This window comes from Blennius ocellaris, assembly GCF_963422515.1.
Source record: "Blennius ocellaris genome assembly, chromosome: 12".
NCBI classification, from domain to species: Eukaryota; Metazoa; Chordata; class Actinopteri; order Blenniiformes; family Blenniidae; genus Blennius; species Blennius ocellaris.
This window is the reverse complement of record NC_137661.1, coordinates 5049359-5073500: the sequence shown is the minus strand read 5'-3', so window position 1 is coordinate 5073500 and position 24142 is coordinate 5049359. Positions and strand designations below refer to the sequence as shown.

The following is a 24142-nucleotide window of genomic DNA, read 5'->3' as shown; positions in this document are numbered from 1 at the left end:
GAGGGTTGAACTGAGCGGCGTTGCTCTCTGACTTGATGTGTGCAGAGTAAGGAGGATGTGATGGCGGTGAGGCTGAGGGAGGCGGACAACATCGCCGCCATGGCTGAACTCCAGCAGCAGATCTCTGAGCTGGAGATTCAGGTAACGGCGCTGCACCGCACAACGGGTCACCAACGTCCCTCCACCAATCGGCAGCTTCACAGTTGACGTGTCGGGTTCTTTTGGCAAACGCACGGCGAGTCCCAACACGCAGCGCAGGAGAACGCCATGTTTACCCCCCAAACAAATGTAGCACTCCACAACAACAAGGGTGACCAAAACAAATACAGGCCTCTGGTTCGAGCGCCAGCAGAGACACTTAACTGCTCTTTGTTTGGTCTGTTGAGGGCGTTTGAGGGCTGCCTGCCCTGTTGTATGTAAACACAACTGACTCATGCCTTTGTGAGCCCTGAAACGAAGCAGAAGTCCAATATACATTCATAATTGTATTTTGAAAATAAAACAATCAGATTAGACACAAGATTAAAGTAAAAGTCAAGTCCCAACAGCACCACAATAAAACTTCCTAAAACACTAAAACAGTATGTTATTTAAATGTGTGTACAGAGTTGCTGTAAATTAGGGACAATGATTGGAGGTCATGAAGCCGTCTTGATTTTAAGGCAAGGGTTTAAAAGTTAAGGCCCGTTGCCCGTAAGAGGATCCAGTACGGCCTGCAAAAAACCACCGAGCAAATCATAAACATTTCAAAGAAAACAGTGAATTGGTTGAAACAGTATGTTATTTAAATGGTAGTAGTAAAGAGTAGTAAACGCAACAAGTTTTCTGGACATTTGACAGTATTTTGCAGCAGGAGGTTTCATTAAAATTGATTTCATGTTGAGATTGTAGTGCTTTTCCATAGTAATTGTTTGGTTTTGTGAAAATATAGTTTTCATCACTCGTGCTTTATGCCGCAACAAAGAAAAACTTAAATATAAATATTATTCTGGAACTATTTTACCAGTCCAGCCCACTTGAGATGAAATTGGGGATGTATGTGGCCCCTGAGCTAAAATGTGTTTGACACCGGTTTTAAAGGATAGAGCTTCTTTTTTTTTTTTTACATCTTAAAAATAGGCGAGTCTGAATCTAATTAATTTATGTCACAAAATTGATCAATTTAAGCGTTTCTATTAAAAATGTAAGCAGCATGAGAAAAAACTGGCAGAGCGTCAGGCTGAAGACGAAAATGAATCGATACAAAAGAAGAGAGTTGCATAGATTATACTTCCTGTAAGAACTGGACTAAATTAGTGCTGAATTCATCTCCGGTGGTGAAAAACGGTTGAGTGAAAGTTTGAAACTGCGAGTTGAATCAGCTCTCGTCCACTAAACACCCTGAGACGGAGTTTATCCTCAGAGCACAGGAACTCAACGATGCAGAATATAACAAAAACTGTATTTTACATGAAGTGTGTGATGACGTTCCTTCAGCTTTTCTTCAGTAATAGAGCAGGATGTGGTGGAGGCTTGAAATTGAACATCTGGGTCCCTCAAGAAAAAGGTTGGGAACCACTGGTTCGTTTCAATGTAGATAAATTCACACTGATTTACATTCAGAGAATTTTATTTCATGTTTGCGTCTGTTTTGGTCTCCAAAGTACATGTAGACATCTTTTCTTAATTCATGACAAAATAAGCCCTTTCAACATTTTAATATCATTATTTCTTTTTAACCTTCATAAGAGTTTGGTGTTTTCTTGTGCTTTTTATGGCTAAAAACAGTGATTAAAACTTTGATTTCATGACTGCAATGTAAACTGGACTTCTGATTTGATTATCATATCTATATAAGGAGGTTTTTTTTATTTGTTATTTAACTGCGCGGCACAAGGCAGATTTAGCTTGATAAGAGGAGGGCAGAAGAAGCAAGAGAGAGGAAATGATGCAGACTGTCGGCCTGCCTGGTATGAACTCAGATAAGTAAATATCTTCCTGAGTTTAAGGTCACACTCACTGCATTACTCTTTAGAAGTGTAGCACCTATATAAAATCTCCTTTATATATATATATGTTTATACACACACACACACACACACACACACACACACACACACACACACACACAAACTACATTACAACAAGAACTGATTGATGATTTGCTGTCAGGTCTGTGTGAAGTCCACGTCTCCTACCTTTTTGTCATTTCCTGTTATATTTTGTTACTCACCTGCTTTATCTGCGTCGCTGGTCACTTGTCCTTTCTGTCAGATTCACCATGTGCCTCGGATTACCCCAATCTACCTGTGTCACTCCCTCCTGAGTATTTAAACCTCATGAGTCTGCTGCAAGATCATCTTAGTTCTGTACGTTTGTTACCAGATGTTCTTGGTTCTGGCAACAGACACAAGTTGGTGGAGGACATACCGTAGTTGTCTCTTCTCTTCCTGTATTCTGGGTGTGTAATTACTGACATGTACACACAATCCAAGTAGCTTAATACAGTATAATCTCTCCCCAGGTTAATGAAGTAACATTACTCAGCAGACTACTGGGAGCTCCACTTGTGGTCTGAGGTCTGGTGAGTCTGGTGACCAAGTGATGGAGCGTAAACATGTAGCAGTGAGCGGCGCTCGCTTCCCGCCTTCACACTCTTTACACTATGTTTGACAAAGTGTTATTCGAGGTGAACGCGCAGAAGACATGCAGCAGCTTAGTACTTCAGTCACACCTCTCGCTCTCTCTTTCGCTCTCTCTCTCGCTCTCTTGCAGTTGCAGATTTTTTTTTTTTTTCTTCTGTCAAGTGCAAGAGATGCATGAAATCCTGAAATCACTGTGCCACATTGGGCCTTTATGGTCTGTGGTTTGGTTACCAGCTCCCCCACTTGTGGTTGAAAACGTTTTTTTTTTGTTTTTTTTTCAATTAATAGAAAAATGCCAGTGTTTCTCTGCTTCTTCATCAGAGGCTGGCGGCTCAGTTTTCGTGTCCTATTCAGATTCGGTGTCGCTCCTCGTCAGAGCGGCAGGCGATTCTGTGCAGAGTCACTCTCAAAGACAAATTGTGCAGAGATTTGATGAGCAGATGCAGAGTGGCGATAATCACTGAGAAACGGAGGGAAATATTGCAGGCGAAGATAAAACATGGTGAGGTGGTTCATGTGCAGGGCTTTGTCACTCTCAGAGCCGAGACTTGTGTTGGAGACCACAGCACCACTCGCTGTGTGACTGAGAGGAAGTGGTTTCTCTTCTTGAAACAGGGACCCTACCAAAGGTGACATGCATGGTTTCTTTTGAGGTTTCTATGACTCACCGACAGATTTCAACTAAGTGTTTTTAAACGGTAAAAAAAGATTGATAAGAAATAATAAAAAATAAAAAAACCTTCTACATTTTGGTTTCAAAATGATGAGAGGTTCTCTAGTTATGCACCAACACTGAGTGTAAATTCAAAAAGTTCATACAATTACACTAAGTTACATTAAATCACAGACCTGAATATTTTATGAGCAAACAAGAGTATTTGCTGACTTTCCAGCAAATTGAATTCTAGAAAGTACAGAAAAATGAAGATAATACGGCCATATTTACCAGAACAATACCTCATGTCGAATATATTTAATTTCTGAATACAATTAGGAACTGTTAACATTTTATTACAGTTTACAACGGCCGCGGTATGCATGCGTGGTAGCTGTGTGTTTCCACCGTTTCTATGGCGACGGAGTCGGAAAGTTTTCAAAAACTTGCACTTGCAGTGGCTCCGAGCACCTTTGTTGTATAAACGGTTGCTCAAAACACAATGAAAGTTTGTGGGCATGTAAACGGGCCCCGAGACCGTAGTAATGTACTTATTTATTTAGTAATTCAGACTCATTCAGTAACAAACGATAAAATCAAGTGAACAGACCTGTTCTGCACTTTCTGACGTCCAGGTACATTTCTATAAAAGCCACAAACTAAGATGTAGCGACATGAATTCAGGAGGCTCACATGATGGCGTCTGCCTCCTCATTCATCTCCGACCCACAAGGAATTAATCACTCACAACTTTCCAATCCTTGATTTGGATGATTTCAAGTGATCACTTGTTCCGTGTGTGCGTGCGTGCGTGCGTGTGTAATAACACTTCAGATGTTATCATATTTGTTATTTGAGACGCAGCTGCACGTGGAGCTCAAGGTGTAATATTCACACATCCATCAGAGGCATTGCTGCAGACTCTGAGCTGATGTTGATATTGCCACACCAACGAGAAAAAATAAAAGTACACACACACACACACACACAGAGGAAATGCTGCAACGGCAAATACTGATTCAGCTTTAAAAAAAAAAAATAATAATAATTTTTAATCCCGCAACAAAGTCTTGCTTTTCTTCTGTTGAGCTGTGATTCAGGAGGTCAAATCATCAGTTTGGTGCTGCGACTGGTGGAGGCCAGCAGCGGGGGAACACCTGCTGAACACCAACACGTCTCATTATCTGCCCGCCTTTATCGTTGAAGTGTTTTAGAGGAGCCAAACCTCAAAAACAAGCTCACCGTTGTTCAGACCTCTCCCTTTCAGAGGGGGGGGAAAAACAAAAAACATAATCCGCCTGTTTACCACAGGAAAGTGTGTTTTCTGTGCATGTATTTTGGGGTGTTGCCCAGCCCAGATCCCCACGCCCCTGGCAGCATCCTCCTCTTCGCTCTGCTGGTGTTTGTGAGCGTCGCGGCTCTCCCCGCTGAGCTGACGGCTCGAAGGGGGTGACGGAGGTTAGAAATAAGAATCTGTGTACCCCCCCCCCCCCCCCCATGCCTGCAGATGTCTTGAGCGAGGACAGTAAACACCATCACATGAGCTGTTTTTAACTGGCAGCCAGCGAGCCGCCTCGTCCCCGGGGCCCCGAGAGGAAATCCAGCACAAATACACAGTTAGTGGCCCCCCCGCCGCACACCCGCCACCGACATCTGCCGCTGTGGGCACCGTGAGGGGTGACGCTTGATTCTTTGTTAAATTTCAGTTTCCTCCGTAAACAAAACATCAAATCACACTTCAAATTTACCACCCGGAGGTTTTTCATAATAAAACGTGTGTCTCATGGCATAGTGTCAGGTTGTGTACAACAAGTTGGCCTCAGAATATTTGTCACTTCAAATGTGTTCAGCCATTGTTGTTGTTGTTGTTCTGTGGCTTTTGCATGGAAATACTTCCTTGTTTACTGCCAGAAAGATTTTGACCAAATAGAATTCTCCCTTCATGGCTGTGCTCTTGGTGGTTTAGTAATATTGTTTACATTCTTCTATATATTGGCTGATTTTAATGCCAACAATTCTTTGTTATTTCAGTGTTTCCATGTGGAGCCACCAGTACGTCACATTGAATCCATTGACTTCATTTTCAATATCAGTCAGTTCTTTAATTGAAGATATAATAAAGGCACCGATACTGCTTTTTTTTAAAGGATGGTTAGTACCAATATAAATATGTACGAAATGCCATAAAACCTAAATCATATCTTTGCAAAGGTTTAAGACTGTACATTTATTTTAATCTTTGGAAGCTCAATCAAGTATTCTTTAAACCGTTAAACACATCGGGACACGACGTTGCGATTTCAGATCACTCTTGCTATTCTGAGGATTTCCTGTCACAGCGTTTCTTCCGCCCAGTTTAAAAAGTCCGACATTGCAGAATTTGGCCACAAAAACAATTTGCTGTATAGAATCAGAACGTTAAAGGACATGTCGGATGGATATTTGGTTGCAGGACTTTTCGCTCTCTCACAGCGTCGAGACGTTTTCTTTGTTCGATTCCTCCAGTGGAAGCACAGCATGATGGCGCCTCCACCGTGTTTCCACTTGATAGGCTGGCCTTTATTTTCTGGCGCTTCCTGTGCTGGTCGGATTAAAATGGTTTATTTTCTGCCTGGACCTCTATTTTATTTTTCATTCTTCATTTCACAGCAAAAGTGTGTCGTTCTAGTTTTTGCTGCATTAATTATTCTGATGGCTTAAATTTCAGTTGAGTTGACGTTGGAACATCAGAGTACATGTTCACCCCCCCCATCACTATATTTAAACGTCAGGTTTTCCTGTACTTGCAGTTCATCGAGAGCCTCGTCTTTTCTTCTCAACAGAAAGAAGAAGGAAAAGTTCAAGGCCAGCTGAACCACACCGACTCCAGCCAGTACATCCGTGACCTCAAAGACCAGATCTCAGAGCTGAAACATGAGGTGAGGCTGGTTGGAACTCAATAATCACACTGCTTTCCTCGCGACTCTTCTTTGTCAGGGGGATATCGGGGGCGGGGGCTCAGATCTTCTTGCTGCTAACTCTTTGACCTAAAGCCTGGTTTCACAACATTCCCCGCAGCCTTGCTTTGAGGCTAGCAGATTAGCAGAAGTGTTAACAACACCCAGAGACTTCCTGTGAGGAGCTTGCCGCGCTTCTCATGCAGATACATTCACTCGACATCTCCACACGTTGGCTTTGTTTTTGTGTGGAACTCTGCACCTTGAGCATGAGCGTGGATCCCAGAACATTAGACAGCGAGTAACGGACTACTTGGGCTTCTGCTGGGGTTCATTCTGGGTCCTGTTGGTGGTCGACCCCCGCCTGGCGTTTTGAAGCCGTGGCTTTAGGTCACCGTTGAGCCTGAGCGGCAGGCCGCCACTCTCCCTGTCGCCTCGTCCTCCTGCCCTCGCAGTTTACTCGCAACCTGCGCTGCGATGCTGGAAATTGTGACGGCGGCCCAGCCTAATGCCGATTAGATCACAGTTTCCTTTCTGCAGGGTGACAACAGGAAGGCAGCAGGTTGCCAAGTTTAGACAGGTGTGACTAAACGCAGGCTTGTTCTTGTAATTGTGTGTGTCGCCCACTGCTCTCTGATCGCGTCTCTTCCAACATGTCTGCTCTGTGGCAGGCCGGCGCAGGTGAGTTGATTCACATGTGGGTGCCTCCGTGTGCGTCACACATCCCGGTGTTGAACCCCGTCCCCCTCCCCCTCCCCCTCCCCCTCCCCCTCCCCCTCCCCCTCCCCCTCCCCCGGCCCTCCTTCACACTCCATCTAAGTCACTTTATTACCAAACTGTCCTGAATGCGTCTGCATGAAAACGACGGGAAGCTCAAACCACGGCCGTCTTTTTATTCCGCTTATTTTCCCCGATTATTCCGTTTAAAGGGCAGAAACACGCCGTGCGAACGATGGGGTCCGGGTCGTGTCTGACGAAAGAGAGAAAATAGCCATAAACAAACTTGTTTTTTTCATTTGGCATTTTGGTTAAAAATAAACTAAAAAAAAAAAAAAAAAAACCCACACACACAACATGCGTCATTATGTGTGAAATTCTCCATTTCCTCTGAAAAGCAGCACTTTGTGTTTGTGGGCAGATTATGAGCGAAGCTGCTCTGACCTCTGCTCCCAGTGTGTGGAGGCCACAAAGAATCATTACGCTCACACCAACGGTCAGTGTCCGTGCATGCTTACCGAGTGTCTGAAAGGGACTTTATTAGGAATTTAATAAAAACAAACCAAAACAAAGATGAGAAAATCGGTCGGCGTCAGAACAAGAGACAAAATGTCACACTTAAAGTTCAGAAGTGTAGAAAAGAATCATAACTGCGACTCAAGAAGTGTGGGATAAAGTCACCAAAGGAACTCTAGTGTGGACATTTTTTTTTTTTTTAAATGTACGTAGTTAATTTCACACCTGGACAACCTCATCAAAGTTCATATTCTGTTAGTTTGGAAAATAAAAAGATGTCTTCACCTGTAGTTGCCAGCGTCTTCCCTGAACTCTGATGGTCGTCTCCACTGTGCTCCTCATCAGCTCCTCATCAGCAGAACCCGGTGCAGCTCACACTGGGGGAAGTTAAAAGCAGTTTCACTGACCCTGAAATGAAAGTGTGTCTGCAGACAAGCTGTGTCTCAGAGCAGTCTGAACCGGGGCTCTGGCCTCGTATTGTTTCCCTTTGTGTTTTTGGGGTTTGCTTGACTTTCTCCCCGCACGCGACGCCTGTCAAAGACCTGTGATGTCGCCCCGTGTCTCAGGCCGGGTTCACGCCACGCTTTCAAGTGGAAACGCAAAACACTCGTCGTGTTTCGGGTGTCCCGTTTTTGAGAACGACTGTCGAGGTGCAACTTGTAGAAAACGCTCCATCTAGTCGTCATGTGAACGAAGCAGAACGTAGCTATTTGAAGAAGGCTCCGGTGTCGACGGAGGAATCGCTGCTACTGTGCATGTTCTTTCCCACAGTCCTGCAAATGGCGAGAAGATGGACAATAACAACTAGTCCATGTTCTCCTGGTAGTTTTGTTGTTGATGCCACAGGAATAATAATCCAACGTTGTTGTCAAACGAATGTCGTACTCGTCATCGTTGATTTTTATAGCGTTTCTTTCTCTGCACATGTTTTCATTTATTAAAAAAAAACAAAAAAACAGCACCCACTAGTGGCCCACCAGGAAAACTACATTGTTTTCAGAGTTTCTGCTGTGTCAGCACGAAACAAAAATACAAAAACCCGTGCGTTTTTCACCTGAAATGTCGTCGCGTGAAAACATTGCCTCCCTCTGTCGTCAGTCGTGTGTTTTCTGGAGTTCCTCATCGGCGTTACCAGTCATACACACTACCTTTTCTGAAACATTAAGTCCCGCCACACAGTCGTTAGCTTCTCTGTATATTTGTGAGTAAATCTACAATAATAATAATAACAATGGAGGATTCCTGCAGGAAATGTACAGGGTTTCATATACATTAAGAACGCTTCAAATAAAAACGTGGTTTTGAAAATGAGCCCGGGTGACTGTATACACCACAACGACAGAAACACCGCAAACGATGTAGTTTTCACGTCGGGCCACTAGTGGGTGCTGTTGGTTGTTTTTGTAATGGAAACACACAATTGCACAGAGAATAATAGGAGTCTGAGTCTTTTCAAACACTCAAATTACAACCATGGTTTTGCGTTTCCGCTGTAAGCGTGTAACCTGAGTCTGAGGTGTCATGGCGCCATGCTAGTTTATCATTTATCGCTGCGGCGTCCAGTTGTAAAGAGAATCATGATTCTGGTGGTTTTTCAAAACAAAATGCCTCATATTTCACTTTATTACTGCGGCATTATTTCCTGGTGAGCAGAAGTCAGGAAAAAAACCAAACGACAACCCGGAAATGATCAAAAACGATGAACGCTACAGGTGAAAAAGAGTTTTTCTTTAACGGAACAAAACTCAAAGCACAAAAACTTGAACATCATCTTGTGAGTGTTTGTATTCATATCGAATCATATCCTGATCTCAACTTCATCAACGTTTACCTGTGACGGTGTATTTCATGTGTGACACACACACACACACACACACACACACACACACACACACACACACACACACACACACTGCTCCTAACGTTTCTCCTGCTCCCTGACAGATTTGCTGCCTGAAGGGTCAGAGGTCTTTAGCCAACCAGGCCGCCTTTGACTCGTTTGACGGGATCCACATCGTCAACCACTACGCCGGCGTGGCCGAGGCTTACCAGTCCTCGGACGAAGACGCCACCGCCACCGCCGTGGAGAGCCCCGCCCTCCAGAAGGCCCCGTGCACGAGAGGCAACGGCGGCCGCGTCAAACTGCGCCCCAAATTCCGGGTGACGGACAGCGAGGAGGACGAAGACGAGGAGGACGAGGAGGAGGAGGAGGAGGAGGAGGAGGAGGAGGAGGAGGAGGAGGAGGACGGGGAGGCCCTGAGGCTCACCGTGCCTCAAAGCAGCAAGTCCACCACGGTGTGAGAGCGAGGGGGGGTGGAGCCCCGAGGGGCGGGGCTCTTCTCGCAGCCATTTCAGAGGATGCGTGTCGGCGTGTAGTGGAGGAATCATCATTTCATATCTTGAGAATCACACTTCTTTTCTTTTACTTTCCGTTTGATTTGGGGTTTTTTTTTTTTTCTCTTTGGTCCTGCTTGGCGGGGCCGTTTGGAAGCAGAGGATGAAGAGACACTGTCGACGCCAAGGTGAAGGACAGGAGAAGGGCGGCGCCGTTAGAGAGAGAGAGAGAGAGAGAGACAGAGAGAGCAATAAAACCATTCATTTTTATTCTTTTAAAGGCATTTTATAAACAAAGATGAGACGACGCACCGATGCCGTTACTCGCCGCGGCGGAGGCACAGCTGTGTGATTGTGAGTGTGAGTGTGTGTGTGTGTGTGTGTGTTTATATCTATGAATATATTTCTATCTTGGTCGGAGCCTGGTATCAAAGCAGCCTCTGTCAGCCAGCAGTGAGTATTTTGGCCTTCTATTAGCACAAGCCGCATGCCTTCCACCAGGAGCTGTTGTACCTCGAGGTCAATGTGACGTCTGCGCACATGTAGATATGTAAATGTGTATCTTGTTCTTTATTTGTTTTGTTTGTGTTTAGTTTTGGGTTTTTTGGCTTTTGAACTTGAATATATGTATTTGTTGCGTCTTCGATGATATGTTGTACAAAAAGGGACTTAGTTTATTGCATTAAAGGGGACTTGTCGTGCAAAAAGAAAAGCTCATACCTTTTGTAGGTACCAGCGTCTTGTTCGACGGCTCTGGTGTAGTTTGACGCCAGCCTCCCACCTATCCTTTCGACGTCTCACTGCAAATGACACTGGGGAGTCGCCAAAGTTACTTTTAACGATGGGTTTTGAACACGGCGGGTCCCCTTTAAGACAAGTGACGGGCTTTGCTCCCGCGACGCCCCGGTCGGAAGGCGAGCCGTTTCTCGCCAGGAGCCGTCGCTTCGCCGCTCTGAGGGCGCCGCTAAGTGCCGAGCAGGGCCGGCCACTGACCCGTGGCTCTTGTACAGACTCTTTACTTTCAGGGTGAGAAGATCCACCGATGACTAATATTTTCCTCCCGCCACGTATTTGCACACGAACGGATGACAAAGCCGGGGAGGGAACGCGGGGAAAATGGCCGCCACCCCAAGACAAATCAGGAGTCGTCGAGTTCAACCAAAGCGAAGTGCTCCTTCCTCCACTTCCCTCCAAAAGGCAGTTCCACTCCTCCTCGTGCTCCGGAGGTCTGGGCTGAACACTAAACTCCTCGGGGCGCCAAACTATTGTGACTTTGAGGCGACGGCGTCCCTTTGATGAAGTAACGGGAGACAAACATGTTCTGGCACTTTCTTTTTTTGAGCCTGCAGTGCAGTAAGGGACACGTGGCAACACTATGGAGCGGTCGGTGTACTTTGGAAAACTAAATGAGATTGTGTTTGTTTGTCTGTGTGAGAGAGGGAGAGAGAGAAACTTCACAATAAATTGATGAACCATCGTCTTCACGTCTCTTTGAACGATCGAGAGCTCCGACAGAAACCTTCGCTCTGCCTTCCTCTGAAGATTAGCTGCTTAGATTGAGCTTTATTTGGTTTCAGGAAGTGATTTCTTGGGCCGCTTATAGATTCTGCCTCAGCAACTCATCTTTTCATGCGAGAGAAGCAAACTTTTAGTTAAATTGTTGGATTTTCTAATCTAATGTGGAACTGGTAAGTTTCTGGTGTTGCACTAAGATCTATGTGGCAATATTTCAGTTACACGTACAGGTTCAGTCATAAAACAGTGCTTTTAATAACACAACTGAAAGGTTTCTCACGATCATTTATTTCCACAAGGGGCAGGGAATAAAACGGTGCTGGGAAAAGGTTTGATCCCGAATTTTAAAAGTCTGCTCCATTCAGTAAATGTACCTTGAACTATTTGAAAACTAAAATATGAACTAATGTGATCAGTTCTTCAATGCAGTTTTGTTTTATTTGCTAAAACTAGCAAAACATATTGCAAGTGTCTTCTTTGGGGAAGTTTGTACAAATGGCTGTTTTGGTGGTGAAGGTCCTGTGCTTATTAAACATGTGAATAGAATTACTGCGTATTTGACTGTGAGGACTGGCAGGATTTGTTGCTCCAGTGTTGGATGTATGTAGATTATAATCAAAAATACTGAAGATGCAGGATTCAAGCGTCTAATCAAACATTTCCTGCCAGTTATTTACTCAGACGTTGGAAACACACACATTTATTGGCATAATGAAGCTGCAGTACAACTTTCTGAAAGGAAAAATACAAATGTTCACCGTCAGTAAAATCGACCTTTGTGGAGATTGAATAAATCTGCTGCGATTGCTTAAGTTGCATCCATCGTCGATTCAGACATGTTTTTGTTCTGGGGGAGGAAACAAACACAAAGTTTACACTCAAACACACACGACCTTCATTCTGTTGGATCACCTCAAGTTCATTGTTTGATTTATGATTGTGTCCCACAGAGCAGCACCACAGCTGCTCCAGCATGGATTCAGAAAACAAATGTTTGTGGGGAAAAAAGAAAAGCTTTACATAATTAAAGGTGATGCTTTTTTTTACTGACTTTGATTTTTCCATGAGGTGAAACTTGTTCTTGCAGCTTGAATGACTGAGAGGGATTCCACTTTCTTTCACTGTTGGTATTTTTACATCTAAAAAGTCTTTTTCCATCTTTTCATGAAGAAAAGCGTTTGAAGAGGAAGCGTTCTCACTGAGGCTGCACATTGTATCATCATCACAATATCAACACGTAGCAGTGCACACATCACTTCAATGCACTGGATTCTTGTCCTGCAATTTTAAAACGGCAGAATTTTATGAATGCAGGAAAGATTTGAATCCATCGAAAGTATTTTCATAGAGATAAACAAGATAAACTTTGTCCAAAAAAGAAAATTGCAATAACAAATCTCACAACGCAAAGAAAACATCTGCTCGTGTTTATGTTTCTCACAAATCATGTTGCAATAGTAAACAACAACACTGGATCACCTGGTGTCATGCAGACGTCCTGATATATTCAACACTGCACAGTGGAGGTGATGGTCTGGTTACACGCACACTCGCGCACACCCACACACACACACACACACACACACACACACACACACACACACACACACACACACACAGACTGTAAACACGTCTCATTGTCAGTGAGGCCATAGAGAAATAAAACATCCTTTTGACTCATATTAATATTAATGTTATTTTTTTTTAACATACATCTGTCCTCTCCTCTCCTCCTCTCCTCCTGTCCTCTCCTCCTCTCCTCTCCTCCTCTCCTCCTCTCCTCCTGTCCTCTCCTCCTTTCCTCTCCTCCTCTCCTCTCCTCCTCTCCTCTCCTCCTGTCCTCTCTTCCTCTCCTCTCCTCCTCTCCTCTCCTCTCCTCTCCTCTCCTCTCCTCCTCTCCTCTCCTCTCCTCTCCTCCTCTCCTCCTCTCCTCCGGTCCGACCCGGACCAGAACGACAGCAAGTCTCCACCTTTGACTCTGGTTCTCCAGGTTTCTTGCTGCTAAAAGGAACTTGTTCTTTTCCACCATCTCATGTAGAGAAGTTGTTTTTCCTCAGTTATGTGATCGGGGGAAGTCGTGAAGCCCAGAAGATTGGCAGTGATTTGTCCAAACTTCTTTTCATTTCTTCTGCCAGTCTTCTTGAAGTCTTGGGTCGTCCCACAATACACAGTCCTGCTCACCACCACTGGCCCACCTTCATTTCTTATTCAACCTGCACAATATCTTTTTAATTCAGACAATCAAGATCTTTTTATTGGAGTCATTTATCAATGAAAATGGTTTATTTGACGCTGTATTTTTGTTGCATCGACTACATATTTTCCCCAGAAGGATGTGATTTGTCCAGGTACTCTGTGGTAAAGACGAGCCTTTTCCTATTCACGTTTTTTCATCAGCAATGGTCTTTCTTGGTCTCTGCCACGTTCGGGGGTTCCAGGAACGTTTAGCCCTTAACAGGCCCTCCATCACTGATCCACTGCATGAACTTATTTTGTTATTAAATACAGTGGAGCTTTTTTACTTCATGAAACGTAATCATGTTTTCAGTTAGTGACCTGATCGATAGTTTTAGTTTGAGCGTGGGATTATTATGGAAAATGGTGACTCCATATTGAAGCAGTAAAACATGTGAAAATCCCAGTGCGGGGGCACGTTTAAGAACAAATGAAACAACAATGTGGAGTAGTAATCCTGAATGAGACGGGTCAAAGAGGTTTATTAACCTCTTACAGAAATCCACGAGGAATAATGAGATTGAAGCACTATAATTTAAAATGTGTGCTACAGAGTGGAGAAGGAGGATGGATGAGAGCTGCCAGATGTGAAGGAAAGTTTATTAAAACAAATGGCACAAAAAAAATAATCCAGAAAACAACGTAAAATAGAGGGAATGATGCAGGAGAACACAGAACCAAGCAGACATCCACAGAGGAAATGGACCAGCAGAGACAGACTGAGGACCAGACGCTGCACGCCACACGAGGGAAGGAGAGGCCAGGCAGGTTTGGTTTTACAGCACCATTCAGACACAAAACAAATCACAGAATAGAAATAAAGGAAAAACATTAAAACAAGGCTACTAAGAATTATAATCTTAAGTGCTTATTAAATATCCAAACAAAGTGACTAAGAACAGCATAAAAACAAGAACTAATAAAGCCAAAGCTTTTTTTTTTTTCAAGATAAAGACAATATAATAAGTACAATCTATTGTTTCATAGAAATCCTGAAGAAATAATAGTTTTAAGGTCTGATTTAAAGGAAGTGAGTGTGTCTGGAGGAAGTAGGAACTAAAATCTGCTTCACCTTGTTTCTTCTGACTCTATAAACATTTAGTAAACCTCCTCTTGGGGACCTCAGAGGTCTGGATGTTTAATATTCTACTAGTAAGTCTGTGATGCATTAAAGCCCAAAACCAGTCAAAGTTTTCTGGAGCAGAAGTTTAGAAGTGGATCCAGATTGAAGCTCAGGTGCAGTAATGTGCTGCACCCTCTTTGTGTCGGTGACTCTGAATGAGCTGAGACCTGCAATCACACCCTCACCATATTCCAGCCTGCTTAAAAATAGATCCTTTCGTTTTTTTCAATATTTTATAAATGGCGATCAGCTCGTTTTTGTAATTGTCTTAATGTGGTTCTTTAGTTTCAGCTCTGATGTTGCACCCAGACTTCGGCTTGATTTGATGATGTTTCCTATATAGGTTTCACTGAAATCAAAAGGTGTAAATATTTAAATTTTTGGACTTTAAAAATTCTCGGCTAAAATGTTCACCTTTTGAAGTCCCTCGTGGTTGAAATGCTTCAATAGTGATTTCCCTAAAGATCAATATACAAGCCTAAATTCAATTCATCCGAATTTTCTTTAGAACACGCAGACGAAACAGGAACGAATCAGTTCATGAACGTGGAACGATTTGGTTTCGTGGGTGCACCTGTCCGCGCGGACACCTGGGAGGCGGGCCGCGCGCCTTCTGCGCATACTCCGTGCGTCAGGTTGAGGCGTTTAAATATTGTGGTACTGACTTCTCTCGTGCAGAGCGGAGCGAGTCACACGGAGGAGAAACCCCGCGGCTGGAGGATTATTGTTTATCACTGTTATACCCTCACCAGCACCAGGTCCTCCGGTGCCGCAGACATGCCGCGCTCCTTCCTGGTGAAGAGTAAAAAGGCGCACAGTTACCACCAACCCAGAACTTTTGAGGACGATCACAGCAGGCTGGACACGATACTCGCGCAAATATGCTCAGGTAATTCTTTTTAATGTTCTCCACAGACCTTTTTTCTTTTTAAATATTCGTTTCTCGATATTATTTTATTCCATCCAAAAACATTATGCTTTTGAAATTAATATCATCTGAAACGCTGCCGATGTGATACAATTTCACCGTTTAACTGAGAAGGAAATAATCTGAAAATCCTTTAAAGGGGAGGTATTTATCTATCCGTTACGTGCCGAGAAGAAATGTATTAAAACATGGGAATATTTACACTTTGCTATAAGAACGTTTCCCATTAAAATACATTTTACTATTGTCGTTTTATATGTGAAGTTAATTTTCCAGTCCAGTAGTAATAATGTAGAAACACCTTCAGCATCACTTTAATAGAAATACAAACAAAGGTCCAGCAGGGTGAGTTACTGTCCTGGTTCCGCTCTCAGAGGCTGATAAGCTCCCGGAAGAGGACGCAAACCCGTCGGTGGACCGGTACGACCTCTCCCCGGACTCCCACCTGGACGACATCACGGATTTCCCCTCCAAGTCTCCGCTGCGCTGCGGCGACAGCGTGTGCGGCCGCTCCCCGGAATACGAGGACTTCTGGAGGCCCCCGTCCCCCTCCGTCTCTCCAGGTACCAGTGCGCACAGTCTCTGTGCTTTAAACGCAATCAAATGACGATGGTAACTTTATGTCACGCTTCAGAGAGATTATTTCACACGTGTATCTCCCTCCTTCTTGTTATTTGCTTCTGTCTCGTGTTTACTGTTCCATCATTTATAATCTGATATCAGTTTTGCGCAACAATCGTCACACGGGAATTCCCTGCGAGGACATTGCATGACTCCTTCCATCGTGGGCTCCTGGAAATACCTCCTCCTCCCTGCCCTCCGGCCCCGGGCTCGTCATTAAAATTTCATCTTTCTCCTCTCCAAGTTGACTCGGACAAATCCCTCTCTCCTCTGGCGGATGAGCCGCAGCCCTTCACGGTCCCGTTCCGGCCATACGCATGGAGCAGCTTCCCGGGGCCCGGGGTGAGGCCGCAGCAGGGCCTCCTCCATCACCATCACCATCACCACCACCATCATCCTCCTCCTGCAGTGAACTCGGGCGGCAGAGGAGCGTCGGCAGCCATGGCCTTTTACGGGGACCGAAGCGCGCACCCGGCCCTGTTCACGGAGCGCGCTCTCGTGTTGGAGGACTCGTACGGGGACTACCGGAGACACGCTGCGGCCGCAGCAGCGGCAGCCGCCGCGCTGCTTTTTCCAGAGGCCGGACTGCACGTGAAGAGTCCAGAGGCCAAGGCCCAGTCCGACCTGCTGTGCTCCAGCCTCGTCCTCAACGGGGCCTACAAGTGTGTGAAGTGCAGCAAGGTGAGGACGGAGGACAGACAGTCTATTCTCAGAAAGACTCCCTGAGGTTTGATTTGTTTTAATGATATTCTATAAACCAAGTGTCACTCAGCACCTCAGAGTCTCGGTGAGAAAATCCACAGTTTGAATGCCCTGGAAGCGTTTTTCTTTGAGTCTTCTCAAATATGGGTTTGTGGTTAAATGACGGCTCTGACGTTGAGTGAGTGAGTGAGTGAGTGAGTGAGTGAGTGAGTGAGTGAGTGAGTGAGTGAGTGATAATCTGTCCATGGTGCTATCCTTGTAGAACGTGAAATCATGGACTAAATAATGTTTTTTTTTTTTAAGTACCTGCCACAGTTTTTGTTGTTGTTGTTCAGACACACGCAAAAAAAGTAATTGACTAATCTTGATTTCACTGTACGCATTTTTATTTGTTGACATTTTACGTCATCAACGTGTGTGTGCATATCGACTCGGCCTTGTGAGGCATGAGGATGCTTCTATCAAGCCTACATTAAACCTAAAAACTCGTTCTCCTTCTAAACTAAATACCTCATTTACATGTAAATTCTACATTTTCTTTGGACATTTCTGAAAATACAATCAGCCACAACAAAAAGAACAAACATAAATAGAAAACGTTATTAAGGCTTGTATACTGGAAACAAATAAGAATCTACCAAATATTCAAAATGCGCAAATATTTAATGTTCACATCAATCGCTGTAAATAATTTAAATGTAATATTTGTCGTAGTTTGATACGAATAATTAGGAAGATGACGCAGGCTGCATAAATCCAACTGAAAAACCCCAAATATAAAACGAATCAGCCATTTAATTTATTTATAATTATTGTTATTAATTTTCAGGTGTTTTCTACTCCACATGGGTTAGAGGTGCACGTCCGCAGATCACACAGCGGCACCAGGCCGTTTGCGTGCGAAATCTGCGGTAAAACCTTCGGGCACGCGGTGAGTCTGGAGCAGCACAAAGCCGTCCACTCTCAGGTAAAAGATCAGGCGCAGTGCGCACATCCCGCACCTCAGTGGTTGTAAACGACTGCAAACTGACCCCTGTCGCTCACCTCGCAGGAAAGAAGCTTCGACTGCAAAATATGCGGCAAAAGTTTCAAGCGCTCGTCCACGCTATCCACTCACCTGCTCATCCACTCCGACACGAGGCCGTACCCGTGCCAGTACTGCGGGAAGAGGTTCCACCAGAAGTCCGACATGAAGAAACACACGTTCATCCACACAGGTACAACAACACACCTGGTGGGAAACTGCGCCGTCGTTCAAAACTGGTGCGTAATGGCGCGCGCTTGTGCGTAAAAGCTCTTCCTGCGCTCATTGTTTGTTTGTTTTTTTTTCTTCTTTCCCCCCTCCCGCAGGTGAAAAGCCCCACAAGTGCCAGGTGTGCGGGAAAGCGTTCAGTCAGAGCTCCAACCTCATCACGCACAGCAGGAAACACACCGGATACAAACCGTTCGGCTGCGACCTCTGCGGCAAAGGCTTCCAGCGCAAGGTGGACCTGCGGCGGCACAAGGAGACTCAGCACGGGCTGAAATAGAAGCGGAGAGGCGGACGAGTCATCTGGTGCTTATCTGACCAGATTGTGTGCGTTCAGTCTGTCCTAAAACAGAGAAGAAGGAAAAAAACAACAACAAAACAAAACGAAGTTTGTCCTCTCCGCTCTGAGGAAGATTCTCGTTTTACAGAAAACCTTCGGAGGGTCGAGCAACACTAATGACTGAGCAAAGCCCCGGGAAAACCAGAGATAAGCTGTGAACTCTCCAAGCAAACGTTTATGTATATTTAGGAAAAAAATATATATATTGTGAGGGTTTTTAAAACAAACCGTAAGTCATGAGAGGCAGCTGGAAGATGGAAATCTGTGCTTATCCAATACACCGGAGGGAATTTGTTTGCACATGCTGGCAAAACAACTTCTCTCAAACCATCAGCATGGATCAGAACTGCCCCCCTCCCTCCACACAGACACACACACACACACACACACACACACACACACACACACACACCCTCCTCTACATGGAGCTGGGGAAAACCGCCTTTCCTTCGTTTTCGTTTTGCACATTTTCTCGTGGAAATGAACGGTTTGCCGGTCACGAAATAAATGCATCTTGCCTTTTTCCTGCGGTTCGAGTGTGTGGATGCTTTGATTTGATTTAAGTTGCCACGATATCAAACAGTGGAGTGATGAGAGGAGGCCTGTTGGACGAGAGAAGATAAATGGAGTATAATCATCAAAATGTAAAAAAAATATATGTCAAAACGTAAAATTCTAAATATAACAACAACAAAAAAAAATTTTTTTTTGGTATGTTGACTTTATTAATATCAATGCTGATCGATTTATATTAGTTATTCGTTAACAGACTTTTCATGGGCATCACAAGTCAAGTTGACGTGCTGGAAGACTTTTCCTCAAACTGAACTAAAGGTTAAACTCAGAGAAGTCGGGCGTTTGCGCATCTCGCTGCCGTGATTGGGAAAACGCCCGCAGGCTCTTCCTTCTTGTTGTGGCCACCACAGCTGCGTGTTTGGACCTTAAACAATCTGAGCAGATTCACCGTTAACCAAATGTTTTACCCTCATGGCTGTTATTTTGGAGGAGAGGCGGAGAAACGGGTTTTGGTGGAGGCGGCAGCTGGTGGAGGAGAGCTGGGCCCGGGACGCAGCAGCCTCATCTCCTCCGCTTCACGCACGCTGACGTCACGAGCAGTGGCGCCGCTGGACTGGTTAAACACAAGGTCTTCTTAATATTAGTACCTACCGGGGCAGACACATTCATGGTATCAATTAATAAATGAGAAGAATCAGTTTGTGATGACTTTCACCTAAAAAAAAAACAGTCAATAATAGCAAATTATCAACCAAACGAATGACACAGGAATTGTTTTTTTAAAACCTTGTTGCATATATAATAGGCTATAAATAAATATGGTTAAATAAACTTTGTGGTTTACTATTTGTGTCAGAAGAGACAAAACAAACGATTAATTATTATTTTTTTTTTTAATCAAGTCAAAGCGATACATCAAATTAGTATACTACCAACAAAGTGGGAGTTTTCTGCTATTGGGCTGAGCACTGGAGAGTTTCAATGTTTGTTTCAAGAAGAAAATAAACCGAATCTTCGAAGTGAATACAAACCAGGCTAAGTGAGATTATGGCTGTAATCTTATTGTGTCGCTGTCCAAAGGAGAAGAATTCAACGTCATCTGAAAATAAAACTGGAATAAAACTGGAAACAGATTATGACAAGCAATAATGTCAAATTATCCAGTTAGAACGTTTTATCACATTGTGATTATTGGTGCTGAAATTTAGCAGCACTGTTACTCATCAACAACATTTAATCATCTGACTTTATCGTAGGTCTGAAAGATCCTCAACTCTTATTTCTATCTATTAAATCACAAGTTATGATTATTATTATTGTTCTCATGATCTTTTAACATCTCAGCACATTCCATCAATATAAATAAAGTCCTGCTGCACAATCTTAATGAAGCCAGTCAATATAATGGGAGTAGCACATTTAAAGAACATGTTTATTACTAAACAACATATAATAATTAGTTAGTAATTGTAACTTTCACCAACAATGTGTTTTTTTAAAACTAATACCTTTTTTTTTTTTTTACATGAATTAATCATTTTGATTCCCTGTCAATCTTAAAACTTGAATCTTTCCAATAGTGAGTCCCTCAGAGGTGTCACAATCTGTTATCTGTCCTTTGTGCTCATTTTGATGTACATTTACTCCATAAATCGAACTTTAATTTCACGGTATTACGGCTAAATCTGTCTGTATTATTGACAGACAGATTTAGCTGGAAAAATGCTGAAGTCAGTTGATATTGTGAATCACATTACAAGCCTTATTGTTCACCACCCCATCACCTTCCAGCCAAAAGAGAAGGAGAGGAAGGAGGAACCAAAACGTGATTGAAATCACTGACTCTCAAGGATTTTTTTTTATGCCTCACTTCCTCCAAAATCGTACAACAGCCAGGCCTGTGAAAACACTGAATATTTCAACGGCAGAGACGAACAGACTGGGGGAGAACAGGAGTATTCATTTAGAGGATTTACTGCTGCTGTGTGCCAAACGGTGACTCACGTCCTCCCGGTAACTCCCAGACGTGACTCTTATCAAGTGAATTTACAAATAAAACATATATATATATATATATATATTTTTTTTTAATGTTGGACGTTGTGATAGTAAACGCCCTGAAAAAGCAAGGCTGTGTGCTGAGACTGTGTGATATGGAGGGTGGCCACTGGGGAGGTTTCTCCTGTTGGAATGACGCTGCCATTAAGTGCCATTACACTAGGAGGACGCTTCATGCTGGCAGCCTGACCTTTGACCTGAGAGGCGAACCAACCGGAGAGCAGGTGGACGCCAGCTCAGGCCAACCGTAGTGGACAACCCTTCTTTTTATGAGCACAAACATTGGACGGGGGTTTAATCTCACGGCTGCTCCAGCACAGTCAAAGAATCAAATCTGCAAAACGAGCCATTAATGACTGACCACATTTCCTCCTAGAGTATGGCTGGACCCCCCCCCCCCCCCCCCCCCCCCCCCCCCCGCCCCCCTTTACTTTTTAAAGCATTACCCTACTGCCCCAAGGCATATCAAATATGAATAGAAGATGGCTCGATCGATTCGAGTGGGCGAGTAATCAGAGCAATGCAGTCTGAGGCTTAAATCCAGGCCTGACGACTCGGCGCTCACACAAGCCGCCGCACAACGGCTGAGTATTCACGGGCTGCACATGCAGAGGTATGAGTGCATCCATTTTTCCTGACAGACACAGTTGTGCAATTAGAAAGTTCAAGGGCGGAGGGGTTTGTGGTTTGGGCTGATGTATTATTGAATTAGAACTTGAATTATAGAACAGAAACTTTACAGACACAGTCTGATTTTGATTTTTTTTCCCCCCGTTGATAATATGATCTTTTTCTTTTTCGCCATGAAATAAATTCCCAAAGAAGAAAAGATCTTTTCTAAACTAATATCGTAAGTAAAGAAATGGAGGTAAAGTTTCCCACAAAAAGACAGCTTCATTTGAACATATTTCTGCAGGTTAGAAACATGTGCTGTGTGTTCGCTGCGACTCCAGTGTACCACCAGCAGTAGAAACATTTTCAAATGATAAAACATTCAGGTTACTTTTAGATAATTAAAACATGGTGGTCGGCAGCTTAGATTTTTTCCATTTTTCAGTCTGAATTGTGCTCATATTCTCTCTATTTAGGGTTTTGAAGTGAAGAAATTAACCACAAATAAACATTTCTATTGGTCTTAAACACCATTTTTAGCCTCAGTATTTTGAAATTTAATTTCCTTTCATATTTATTCCAAAAACGAACCTAATTAATGTACCTAATAGTGTGGCAATATTTAGTGTATCATATCATTAACTTGAAACACAGATGTGATTTGTGGTGCTGCAAATTTAGATATACTTTCTATTTGACATATCTTTAAACAAGCTATAATAAGAAAACATGAAACTGTTGTCCACCAACTTCATCCAGAGTGCAGGAACAGCACTGGTGATGGTGATGGTTTCATGGCTTCATGGCTTCAGGATCATCTTGTTAGATCTCAGTGCTGCACTGGAGAGCATTCTATCAGACAATAAATACTTTATTCATGTTGACAATGACTCAATGGTCAATGGTCATAATGACACGGGTCATGGAATTCCACAAGGTTCTGTGTTAGAACCCATGCTTTTCACTGTATATATGCTTCCTGTGAGAAATGTGATGACAGAAAACGACACTAACCTCTAGATGACACACAGAAATAGTTTTTTATGAAACCACAATTACACAAAATCACTCAAACTCAAAGGTGTCTTAAGATGTAAAGGCCACGACAAATTACAATTTTCTGCTCCTTAAGGCCAAAATAACATTTTATTTGGCCTCAGGCACCCAATTATCTGAACCTGTGCGTTAAATAAGGCTAATGAAACAGCATCAACATTTGTACAAGAATTTAGAATATCAATATTAAACTTTATTTTTTAACAAACCGAACAACGCAACAAAGTAGAGAAAGTCATTTGTGTTAATAAAGGTTTTTTATTTTAATGTTATAAGGACAAATCTATAAATTGGATACTATGGAAAAGCCTGTTCAATCCGCTTTTACTCTGATGCCATATTTAAAAGACACACGAGTTTTAGGGCAAGAGCTTAACATGGATATGAAACAACTCTTAACATATCTACTGTATATCAAGATTAAAAATAACTCCTGAATGAAGCTTTAAAAAGGTTCAAGAGACAGGAGACAATCGGGAACAGCTCTCAAAATGACCCCTGATGATTTACAACTGTGGCCTCATACAGCAGAATGAGTCCAACATGTCGTGAACCAACGAAAACAAAACAAACACACACCTGACAGGCATCAATTTGTAGAAAACATCTGGCAAACGTTTTTTTTTTGTGAGTGGGTAGATAGAGAGAAAGAAGGCAAATGTGATTATTGGCCTGAGGGTGCACAGCCCTGTTGTGTATATTGTAATAATAATGAGGTATTTGCTCTGGTGCTGTGTTCAGCAGATTTCACACAGGTTTGACAAGTTGCAGAGTGAGACGCCCTGATCAGAGATACAGGATTTCTGAAGGCAAGCGAAGCACAGATTAACATGTCAACAGGAAAGTTAAAACACAGACTAGTGAACTGCTTTTATTTTCATTTGGAAACGTTGAAAAGTTCCTCCTTCGGCGTGACGTCCACTGCTCACCTGTCTCCTGGCCAGAGGACGCAACAGCGGAGCGCATAGGAAAGGAACTCATATAGGACGCGGCTCTTTTGTTGCACCGCCTTATTCATTATTCACCTGATCTGAAAAACAGACTGCAAACCAACTGCACAGCTGTCATGGAGCAACAAGACGTAGACACAAATTATTCATGACTCGGCAAAGAAAAGGCAGCAGAACGAGAGGAAAATAATAACAAGAGACACCAGCGAGGCGGCCGGCAGTCTGAACATGTGCGGGAGGAGAACAAGCTTCCTCCATGCAGCATCACACTTCCTCCACACTATTTATACACACTGCTCAGACAACTGCAGTGGGACACTGAACACAGTGACACGCTCACTGCGCTTTTTATATTTTCATTTCGAGTCTCACACGTCCTACAAACTTCCTGGGTTTGAGATGGTGAACAGAACGACGTCAAACCAAAGCCAATAGCTGGGATCAAATGATTTGTC

General features: G+C 43.5%; 2 protein-coding genes across 4 annotated transcripts in view; both read left to right on the top strand.

The window, feature by feature from the left end:
• The window catches only part of evi5b (ecotropic viral integration site 5b), a 45453-nt gene extending 34203 nt beyond the window's left edge, over positions 1-11250 (top strand). For all 3 annotated transcript variants that reach the window (XM_080506008.1, XM_080506006.1, XM_080506007.1), the window contains 3 exons: positions 46-141; positions 6102-6197; positions 9393-11250. In XM_080506008.1, the coding sequence (XP_080362134.1) occupies positions 46-141; positions 6102-6197; positions 9393-9749 (549 nt within the window). In that variant the 3' untranslated portion in view covers positions 9750-11250. The remainder of the gene's footprint in view (positions 1-45; positions 142-6101; positions 6198-9392) is intronic.
• Positions 11251-15432: 4182 nt separating this feature from the next.
• Positions 15433-18435, top strand: gfi1ab (growth factor independent 1A transcription repressor b; the record flags this gene model as incomplete). Its single annotated transcript, XM_080506014.1, has 6 exons — positions 15433-15544; positions 15958-16146; positions 16449-16885; positions 17736-17873; positions 17958-18123; positions 18257-18435. 6 exons carry the CDS (start codon positions 15433-15435, stop codon positions 18433-18435), a joined length of 1221 nt encoding a protein of 406 aa, XP_080362140.1.
• Positions 18436-24142: the final 5707 nt, after the last annotated feature.